Raw genomic sequence first — 11917 nt, forward strand, 5'->3', positions numbered from 1 at the left:
ATTGAAAAAAATATATTGTTAATTACATTATTAAATTAATATTAGAATAATAATTTATTAATATTATTACATGATAATAATATAAATAATATTAATTAAATATTACATTATAGTAATATAAAATTAGTTAATTTGGTTTTATCTTTTAAATGTTCTACTTAAAAAATAATGTAATATGTTATTAATTTGTAAATTTATAAAATTATTGAATATAATTGGATAATTTAAAGATAATAAAAATAAAAAATTTTCAATTAAATAAATATAATTCTTATATGTAAATATGATTTTATTTTAAATATGATAATAATTAATAATATTAAATTTAATTTTTTATAATTAATAAAATTTAAATGTGTGAGATTAATAATATATATAAAAATAATATCAATATATTAGTAATTTAATATATAATGTATGAATTTATTTTTTGTTAATTTATACTGTAAAAACTCAAACGAAAATTTATAATTCAATTAAATATTAATTTTTTTATAAATATTAATTGCATCTAATCAAATTGGTTAGATTCAAGACAAATCCTTACTCTACAAATAGTACGACTCATATCAATTTAAAAAGTTAAGATAAAAACCAATCAATTAAGAATTAGTATTTTTTTATTATCTACATTTTTCATTTTTAAATATATAATATAATATAGTATAGTTATAATTATTTTATTAATAATGTTTTCATCGTTGATGTAATAGTTATTGTCACTTAATTAGATTTTGGATTCATATTAAATTACTATTATTTTAGATTAATTATCACTTAATTATAGTCACAGTCATATACCAATTAAAACTAATATTTAGCACTTTAAATATTTGCATTAGCAGGACATTTTCATTCAAAATAATATGTAAAGAATTATTGGAAAAATCATATTCTAGCATTACTTAATAGGTTTGGTTTCCATCACAAAAAATGTATAATTATCGTTATTATTTGAGATGTTTTGTTATTATTATTTGGTATTCAATAGTTTTACTATTATTTTATTTTAATAATATTTACATAATTGAGAATGTTATTTACCATTGTGTTGTGAAATATTATGTCAGAAACAATAAAGTATTACAGTAATGGTTCTTTTTAAGTGAAATTTTGACTTATATAAGAATGAGAAGTTATTTTATCTAATTACTTAATATTTTATCATTGATTGTTTCTCACGTTTTTTATTTTCATTACTTTTAAAATGTTATTTTATTCTCTCAATTATTTTTTTAAAATTACTAAACTTTTATTATATATTAAAGAATTGTCATTTAATTAGTAAATATATTTTTTTAAAATTATAAAAATATATTATTTAACATGACATGAGAACTAATATATATAAAATCACAAGTTTGAATTTTTTTTGAATTGATTAGAATATATTTTAGTGTTAATTATATTACTAAATTTAGATTGAAATAATAATTTATTAGCATTACTACGTGATAATAATAAAAATAATATTAATTAAATATTAATTAATAAAATATATTATTAATATAAATTTAATTAATTTGGTTTTATCTTTTAAAAATTATACTTAAAAATAATAATATAATATGTTATTAATTAATAAAATTATAAATTTAAAAAAGCATTCAATATAATCCGGTAAATTAAAATAATAAAAATCCACGTTTTTTAAATTAAATAGATACAATTTTTCTATGGAAATATGATTTTATTTTAAATATGATAATAATTAATAATTTTAAAATTAAATTTTATAATTAGTAAAAATAAATGTATGATATTAACATTATATATTTAATATTGATAATCTAATCTATAATTTATAAATTTATTTCTTTATTCTCAATTTATATGTCATATGTAAAAACTCAAAAGAAAATAAATATATTTATAATTAAATTAAGTATTATTATTTTTATAAATACTAATTGTAAATAATCAAATTGTTCGATTTAACATAAATCTTAACTCAAGAAATAATATTACTCATATCTATATGAGAAATTAGTATAAAAAAACCAACCAATTAAGAATTAGTATATTTTGTTATCTATGTTTCCCATATTTTTAAATATACAATACAATACAATAATTATAATTATTTTATTAGTAATGTTTTTATTATCAATGTAATAGATATTATCACTTAATTAGACTCCATATTAAATTACACTTATGATTTTAGATTAATTATCACTTAATTATTGTTATAGTTATATATGGTTAAAACTAATAATTAGCACTATAAAGATATATATTAGTAAGACATTTTCATTCAAAATAATATCTAAAGGATTACGAAAAAAAATCATATTTTAGCATAATTTTATAAGTTTAGTTTCCATCACAAAAAAAAATGTATGATTTTTATTATTATTTGAGATGTTTAATTATTATTATTTAATATTAGATAGTTTTACTATTATTTTGTTTTCATAATATTTACATAATTGTGAATGTTATTTATTATTGTGTTGTGAAATATTATGTTAAAGATAATCAAATATTACAATAATGATTTTTTGTAAGTGAAATTTTAAAATATTATTTTATTTTATTAATTATTTTTTAAAATTAATAAATTTTGATTATAAATTAAATCAATTCTTAGGTAAATATATATTTTTAAAAATTATAAACGAATATATTATTTAAAAAAATTAAAAAAATAAACATAAAATTACATGCAACACATATTACACTAAATTTATATTTTTTTAATGAAGAAAGTGCAAAAAGATTCAATTTTTTTTTGTAACAATTGAAAAGAAATGATAAGTGGAAATGACATTTTTAAATGATGTAGTATGTTTATTAGATCCATTGTAGTTGAATGTGAATCATTGCATTTGGTGAAATCAAACCAGATTAAATGCAACAATGTAGATTAAAAAAATCATGTCATCATTTCATTACGTCCACCTCGTAAATTTATTGTTTTTCTTTTTTTACAATTGTTACAAAAATAATTATTCACTGGTTTTTTGAATGTATAGAATTTATTTTACTTATTTTAAAAACAAAAAACCTTATAAATACAAAAATGAAGAAGAATTTTACCATGTTACCTACAATGTCACTAAATACTTTTGTTTTATGCTAAATCCTTTTCGTTTCATAAACTATTTAATTACCCTTATAACGTTTAATATAAAATAATTGATAAAATTAATATCACTTATTATCCGAATTCTAATTCAAATAGACTATTATCAAATATCTAATCATTTTACAAAATATAAATATACTGAATGATAGATACATAAAAATCTATATAAAACGATATGATTAATGTCATATTATCATCTTTACTTTTTTTCTTATTTACTTTGGATGAATATGAGATTGTAACTTTCTGTTTGACATAAAAAAAAATCAATACTATTACAATAGATGAAAACAGCTAAGGCAACCCTCGATAGTGTTAAAGTAACATTTTTTGCTCATAATAATGCTCTGATAGAGGAGCAATAATAGTGGTGCATCAACGTTAGTGTAAAAATTAAAAAGAATTCTATGCATCCCTTTGTCGCTATGCAAATGTTGCAGTCCCTTTCACAAGATTGTGCATTGTTTCAAGTCTTTTTCAAAGGAAAGAAAAAATAAACGTTGTCATGATTCAACGGTTGTTACCAATTCCATTTATATGCATCAACAAAGGGTCTAATTTTTCTTTAATAGGTTCAATGAGATGGGCCGGCCCACGAAAAAATGGGTCCCATAAATGCCAACTCAGAGTTGTCTTGTGGTATTTAAGTAATCCCAAATGACAAAAAATTAAGCTCGGTAGGGTAGATTACTAATAAAAAAAACCTCCAATCACATTAATTCAGCTTAGCAATCTGTCCTTACTCCAATGAGACAAATTCCCTTTATGAAATAAGAAGATAGGAAGCTGTGTTTCTAAGCTCTCTCATAACATTAACATCACTCTAACAAAGCTATAGTTTTAGTTAAACCATGTATTGAGAGAGCAATTTTGTAAACAAAAAAGAGCTTGATTCTTAAAAGAAACATACACACATACACCCTTTGTTTTTTTTGGGTACTTTTTGTATTGGTGATCCAAGTGAAAAATGAGCATGATTAATTCTCTTTGTGGTAGCATGGGCTCCATCAAGAGTGAAAACTCATGTGAGTCACTTGTTGAGCCTAAGAAAATTGCTCCTCCATCTTGTGATATGGAGCAAAACAGCTTAACCCCACCAAGCCTCAACTTCCCAGCAGTGAAATTTGAGTTGGATGGTGATGTTGAGGTTCAATCCCCAGACAGTTCTATTTGGGAAACTTTCTTCTCTGATCATTTTGATGCTGATTTCATGGTCTCATCTCCAGTGAGGAACTTACCATCTCCACAAGTATCAAGCTATAACTTCAACAATGTTATGTCAATGCAAGGGCAGAGTATCTTAGGGTGTTCTCCACCTCCGTTTTCGCCTCAGCTCGGATCCTATAGCAGCAGCAGCGGCAACAAGGGGAAAGGGCAGAGCCCACTTCATAGAGTGTTTAACTCACCTAACGATCAGTTCATGCAGGTTGAGAGTCTTTCACTGCCTGCTATAGAAGAATTCTTGGATGATGGTTATGAAGATCAGTACCAAACAACAAAGATTTCAGGTATTGGAACTTCCAATAACATGTTTGAGATGCCAACTACAGGTCCATCAATGTTGGATTGCATTTCAATGCCAAACTCTTCAACGTTTTGCGGTTCTGCAAGTGAAACGACATCGTCTCAGTTGGACCAGGAGCAACACTATCAGTTAAACTGTGTCTCAAGAGCACCATTATCCCAACAATTGCAACAAGAGAAGCAACAAGAAAAGCAAATATCAGCAGCTGCAGCTGAACAACAGCAGCACCAGAACCTTGGCCATACCTTAATGGTTCCTATTCCTATTGGCCCTGAGCAGGTACTTGAGATCTCTTGCTATTTTTCTTCCATTTTTCCAATCATTGATTATTCGGTCTAATTTGGTTTTAGTCCCTCTACTATGCTGAAATGTGAGATTTAATCCACCAACATTAATTTGGAATAATCTAGCCCATCTACTTTTATAGTGTTACTAGTTCCTTGAGTTAAAGTGATAACAACTTTGAACATTTAGCTGACATGTTAATTTATTATTGATTGAACACGGTAAATTGAATTTTCACATGGACCCTGACTACATGCTTCAACACTTTAAGGATAGCAACTAAGGCTATTATCAATTTTAACCTAATAGAGGGATCAAATTATGTCAAAATAAATAAGGGACTAAATCCAAATTTCAACATAGTAGAGGGACTAAAACTATAATTAGACCATGATTATTCAAGAAGATACTTTCTGCACTTGAAAAAGGAAAGTTAAAAGAGATGATGATGTATGGATATTTTCACATATATATATATATAAAGTTAAAAACGAATCTCTTTAGTTTAGTTAAAACTGTTAAGTCTAATCTAAATTTGGGTGACAGGAGCAAGATAGTGGACTTCAATTGGTCCACCTCCTCCTAGCATGTGCTGAAGCAGTGGCCAAAGAGGATTACCTGTCAGCAAGAAAATATATACATCACCTAAATCGAGTGGTAACTCCCCTTGGGGACTCCATGCAAAGGGTTGCCTCATGCTTCACTGAAGCCCTAAGTGCAAGGCTTGCCGCCACCATGACCACCAGTCCTAGCACCTCCTCTTCTCCAAAACCATACTCTCCCTTCCCATCAAACTCCTTGGAAGTCCTCAAGATTTACCAAATTGTTTACCAAGCATGTCCCTACATAAAATTTGCACATTTCACTGCTAATCAAGCCATCTTTGAGGCCTTCGAAACTGAAGAACGTGTTCATGTGATTGACTTAGATATCCTCCAAGGCTATCAATGGCCAGCTTTCATGCAAGCTCTAGCTGCCCGACCCAGTGGAGCTCCATTTTTGAGGATAACAGGGGTTGGACCTTCCATGGAAGCCATTAAAGAGACAGGGAGAAGTTTGACTGAGCTAGCTCACTCCCTCCACATTCCATTTGAGTTCCACCCAATTGGGGAGAAACTTGAAGATATAAAGCCCCACATGTTCAACAGGAGAGTTGGTGAGGCTCTAGCCGTTAATGCCGTCAACACGCTCCACCGAGTCCCTGGGAACTTCCTTGGGAACCTATTGGCAATGATCCGTAACCAAGCGCCTAACATCGTGACCCTTGTTGAACAAGAAGCAAGCCATAATGGACCTTACTTCTTAGGCCGTTTCCTCGAGGCATTGCACTATTATTCAGCCATATTTGACTCATTGGATGCCACTTTTCCTCCGGATTCCGCTCAAAGAGCCAAAGTAGAGCAGTACATATTTGCACCAGAGATAAGAAACATAGTGGCATGTGAAGGCAGTGAGAGGATTGAAAGGCACGAGAGGCTGGATAAATGGAGGAAATTAATGGAAGGAAAAGGGTTCAAAGGGGTGCCCTTAAGTGCCAATGCAGTCACTCAATCAAAGATCCTGCTGGGTTTATATTCTTGTGATGGTTATCGATTGACTGAAGATAAAGGTTGCTTGCTTTTGGGGTGGCAAGATAGAGCCATTCTTGCTGCTTCTGCATGGCGATGTTGAATCATCTTCATCATCCCTTTGTGGTGTTTACATCCGATGAATGTTCCTGTTTCATCTTGCCAGGCTTTTTAAAATTTGTTTTTATTGGTAAATTACAATCTTTTCTTAGAGTTCATCAGATTTGGTGAAAATGGTGAGGAACCATTTGCAAGACGACGCTCTGATCAGCTTCTAGGTTCAACATGGATTAAAATTATTGATTTATATGATAATTAAACTTGTTAATTTCTCATTAAGTTAATCAAATTCTAGGCTCCATTTTCCCTTCCCCATAACTGTTTCCCTGTTCAATCTTGTTGACTTTAATCATACATACACACCATTTTTGACATAACAAGACAGTATTAAGATCACGGCTCTGTGCATGTCAATGAATCCATTAGCTTTCCATTAAACAAATAATGAAGACAAAACAAAATAAAAATTAAGGGTAGCTACCAAATACATGAAACACCCATTTTAATATCATCCTTTCTGAAAAATGCCCTGACAAACAATGAGGAATGACACAGTTTTACTAATTATCTTTTTTTTTTCCAGCAAACCACGGTCCATAGCACAGCAGACCCAAGGAACTGGGGAGACCATCTCTCTGAATCGAGACCAAACAATTTTACATTATGGAACATGAACATAAGTTATTCCTGGGAGGCTCATCCACCTTCTTTTCTGCTATATACAGAAAATAATCACATTTTAACAATAACATTTAGCAGATGCAGGAAAGAAAGCATATATAACATGCATATACAAGATAAAAACCATCCATTCCAACTCAAGCATATATAACATGCATATACAAGATAAAAACCATCCATTCCAATTCAAACCTCTTTCGAGTCTCAAATAAAATCACTTGCATGCGGACAAATCGTAATACCTGTTTTAACTTTTGTTACAGACGGCTGCACGACAACATGCATGGTGATGACTGCTTCAGGAAGATCACCAAAATGTACTCTACACTGGCCAACAATCTTGTTGTTCTCCAAAATTTTCCCAGCATTTATCAGTTTGATGTCATTTGCTCCCTTAGGCGCAATTTTTTTATCTAAGATATTAGAAAACAATATTAGATCCAACATTATAAAGCACAAACACAACATCTCAAAGTTTAGACATCTCGATAATAGGTATACTGATAATGCTAACTAATTTATACTTTTCGACACTAATGAAGTCAAAAAATTAAAGAGAGTACAACAAAACTTTAAAGGAAATAGTCCAACCCCTTTTCCACAAATTCTTTCCAGTAATCCATAGTCGGATTCATCCTAAATTATTGACCAAATAGGATTTTCGGCAAATGTCTTTGACGGCGGTGGCAAATATAAAGACATGCAAAGTATTGCCAAGAGTATGACTACTTGATAGCATAGATATATCATCTAACACAACTACAAAGAACGATAAGATCAAATAAGGAGACAAACAAAACATAAATAGTCAGCAATGCGAGCAGGTTGTCAAATGAAATAGCAACAATTAAGTAATAGCAACCCAAGCAATTTGAATGCTGAAAACCAGGATGAATAAACAAGGAATCCTTCGTACAAGAAGGATAGAACAGATATTTTATGCCAAACCTTATCCGAAAGAGTTTTCATCCACACATGAAAATGAATATACATTAGACATCCATCCGATAATTAACAGTACATGTTCCATATCTAACAAAAGTTGACTTATAGCATCCATAAACAGGTGCAGCTGTTAACATCTAGAGATCTTTCCTATGAGAAAACCATATTGGTGGCAATCTATTTCAAGACTAGTAAGCTATGAGATTTGTATAAACTAATTACCAATTATAAGTTAAAGCTTGCCATCAATCTATGCCTATTTAACAGAGAAGTTTGTATTTGCTGCAAACAAGTGTTGGATTGAGTTTAACAGAGAGGACAACCCACTATTTCTGAAAATTGCAAACTATAATAAATTCCATATAAGAACCCTTTTAAACAAGCAAACTATAATAAATGCCATATGTTGAAAATAACTTCGAAACGCCACCACATTATCTTGAAGCATCAATCAAGGAAACCCTAACTAAAAAACACAAATGTAAGGGGAACAAAGAAACCAATGAACGCATCCCAAGGACCCAACATTAAAAACAAAACACCCTTGAGTCATATGAAATAGAAATTACGCTTTGGGGTAAACAGACACATAACTTTTGAAAGAGAAAATGGAAGAACAAACCTTTAGGCCATTCAGCAACAATTCTTTCCTTGAGCATAGCAATGGTTGAAGCAGGCGAGTATCGAAATGGACCCATATCTGATCCATCGTACAACCGAAACTTAATCTCTACCACCTCCTCCTCCGGCATTTCAATTTCCAAAATTATCCACCAAAATCAAAACCCTTGCCTTCTTTTCCAAAAAAAAAAACCCTCTCAAATTCACCACTACATACAATTTATTTTTATTCTCACTTCCTACACCTAAAACCAAACAGATAAAACCCTGTTTAAAGTGCCTAGAAAAAAGCAAGAAAAATTGAAGTAAAACAGCACACTGTTTGGGTTTCCCTAGAAAATGAAAGAAAAAGTAACAGATTCCAAAATCACACCTCACTCCACCCTAACCCTTGGGGTATTTTTCGTTGTAATTACACACATGAAACGATAAAAAGAGATTGAAATTTTAGAAAGAAAAAAACCCTAAACCGACAACTAAAACTACAACAAGACTTTAAATATATATACCTTTAGAAAAAAAAAGTTGTTACAAAAAGGAAAAAAGATGAAATGAATTGCGGAGCTCTTTTCTCTTCTCTTGAGGGTGATTTATATATACACGAGGGAGACTACAAAAGATTCAAAGAATTGGTTAAACTTTCAAGAGAACCCAGATTAGACCCGATCTTCACGCTTTCTTTCTTTTTTTTAATCTTTGAGTTGTTTATTTTTATGTTTCCATTTGCAAATGCAGAAGGGAGAGACATGGAGGTATCGTAAATAGTGAGTTAGGAGGGATGGATATTAGAGAGGGCGTGGCGTATTTTGGTTGGTGAATGGAAAAGAATAAAGCTGAAAAAACATGGTAAAGACAAGGACTAGGAAGGTCCCTTTGACCATAATTTAAGCTTCGAACATAAACGCGTGTCCCTAAGTCAAAAAAGAGCGGTGAAGTAATTGCTAAACACGCCGTTGCCTTTTTCTTTTAATTAATAAAACTAAATTTGACTCTGCCGCCTACTAACATAATAATTGAGTTGCCTTTTTATTATAACTAGACCAGCAAACGAGAGAAAGGGAGTCTCGAAGCAATCGTGAGAGAGATGGGTCACAGAAAACCTTACGAACGCTAAGTTATTAGTGATCGTGAAGACTGGAAGAGTTTAAAGTCAAATGTAGTGGAAGCAATCCAGAGCCTTGAGTGCGGAGGTTTGTCGTCATTAGAGCTTCCAAGGATGAGCACGATGTGAAGCCGCAAGTGTTAAGGATGGGTATCGTGTCATACGGCAAAGATCAATTGGGCAGCATGAGAGAATGTGAAAGCAAGTAGATTCGAAAAGAAGTCCAACCCCTCATATATAAAAGTGCAATGGAAAGAGTGCAGAGAGCGCCAACATCATGGAGGCAAAAGAACTGAGAGTGATGGTTTCTCCAAGTGCAGTAACGGTCAAGAAAAATTGAGCATAGAAGACTTGGCCTGAAGGCCTGAGGAGTCACTCAGATAGAAGGTGTCGATCGAGGGATCAAGTGCGGAATTCCCCTAGCAACAAGCGCACCATTAGATTGAGTAGGGGAGAATGTCGGGGAACCCCCAAGTGCTACAACAAGTCTAGAATGGTGCACACTCGATAAAAATAAGTTCACTCACAATGATTTTGCCACTAACCACGCTTTTATTTCACTTGTTTTGCTTTTAGTCACTCAATTTTTTAATATATTTAACAAGAGTCTATATACATCATATCAAACAATCTAGTCTCTTTTCTCTCAAGAACAATTTGAAACAACCAAATTCTTTCTACTTAACCCTCAATATCCATGGCCCAACATCCATTTCATAGTGCATTTTAAGATCAAGGACAAAGATGTTATAGTATTCTCAAATACCAATCATGAGATAATTGTAATTACATACTTATTTTACCTTATTTATTAATATAAGGTATTGTCATTATAATTTCAATTTTTTTCTGTGTATATAAATAAACTGAATTGTAATAAATTCCTAAGAAATATGATTATTGTTAAAAGGTATTTTGTCAAGTATTATTGAAGGTTTGGACAACAATAATGCATTGAGACTAATGTGTAGTTGATTGATGACAAACTGTTATCATTGACATAAGAATGTCAAAATCAATACATGAGTATGTGTTAGAGAACAACATATTTGACTGACCTACTATGGGTATGTTTCTTGGATTATTATTGTAACCCCCTAAACCCGGTTCAGACATTATAGTCGAATCTTGAGGATCACATTGGTCAAGTCATTGGTGAAGAAATTTTTTTTTCATATTTTCTTAAAAATCATTGTATTTAAAACGTCCTTTTATTTCGCTTGAAGAAAAAGAATCAAAATATCAATCTTTATATCCCTTCTTTAAGAGTAGTTTGTCAAAAATCATCTATTGTTAGAAAAGTTCGAGTATCATGATTTTGATTATAAAACATCGTATTTGAAAAGAATGACACAGTAGAAAATCTCTCTAACAAAAATTTGTTCATCATTTTGTAAAACATAGATTAAATATATATATTTAAACCTTCAGTTTCTTGAGCATGCCATTTTGAGTTTTGAAAACAGAGTATCGAGTTTAACAAAATCACTATCTTTGAGTGGTTTGGCCTTTTTGTGAAAATCCATCATTTTGTTGCTATTTATTGAAAACCCTTTAAGTATTAGTTTCAAACGTATGTCATGCAAAATCATCCTAAACAAAAATAATCCAAAGTCTATATCCAAAACCAAAGTCCAAAATAATTAAACACATCCCAAATAATAAATACCAAAATATATAGTTTTCTAAAAAGTGAATGAGAGCACATCCATAGTCGAGCTCATCCTAACATCGATTATTATTTGAAAAATCAGAATTCAAAGGGGTGAGCTTAAAAAGCCCAGTGTGGGTCACAAATCAAGATAACAGGATTTAACACATAGCAACAATAGTTTAAGTAGAAGATAACATACTAAATATTCAGTCACAAAATCAAATATACTGGAATGCATAATGATGATGTCAATGCAACGCTTTTCAAAAAACAATGCAAACTTTCAAAAAACAAATTCTACCTATCTTCGCTACACACCATAATGAGTTCCCTAGAACTCGTCCATCTAATAACACACCAATATTGTGGACAAGCCACCAGATAG

The 11917-nt window shown here is 30.5% G+C and overlaps 2 protein-coding genes across 3 annotated transcripts; one reads left to right on the top strand and one right to left on the bottom strand.

Moving 5' to 3' along the window:
- Positions 1–3769: 3769 nt before the first annotated feature.
- On the top strand, positions 3770–6680 carry LOC121221189 (GRAS family protein RAM1). The gene is made up of 2 exons (XM_041101824.1): positions 3770–4895; positions 5448–6680. The coding sequence occupies exons 1-2, from the start codon at positions 4059–4061 to the stop codon at positions 6570–6572; spliced, it is 1962 nt and encodes a 653-aa protein (XP_040957758.1). The 5' UTR covers positions 3770–4058; the 3' UTR covers positions 6573–6680.
- Positions 6681–6939: 259 nt separating this feature from the next.
- Positions 6940–9625, bottom strand: LOC121221190 (membrane-anchored ubiquitin-fold protein 4). Of its 2 annotated transcripts, none has more exons than XM_041101826.1 (3): positions 8778–9625; positions 7453–7623; positions 6940–7241 (listed from the first exon to the last, which is right to left on the bottom strand). In XM_041101826.1, exons 1-3 carry the CDS (start codon positions 8905–8907, stop codon positions 7186–7188), a joined length of 357 nt encoding a protein of 118 aa, XP_040957760.1. In that variant the 5' UTR covers positions 8908–9625; the 3' UTR covers positions 6940–7185. The 2 variants fall into 2 exon arrangements, with proteins under 2 accessions (XP_040957760.1, XP_040957759.1); XM_041101825.1 differs by having other exon boundaries at positions 6940–7244.
- Between the last annotated feature and the right edge of the window lie 2292 nt (positions 9626–11917).

The sequence above is a fragment of the Gossypium hirsutum genome, chromosome D09 (genome assembly GCF_007990345.1).
Source record: "Gossypium hirsutum isolate 1008001.06 chromosome D09, Gossypium_hirsutum_v2.1, whole genome shotgun sequence".
NCBI classification, from domain to species: Eukaryota; Viridiplantae; Streptophyta; class Magnoliopsida; order Malvales; family Malvaceae; genus Gossypium; species Gossypium hirsutum.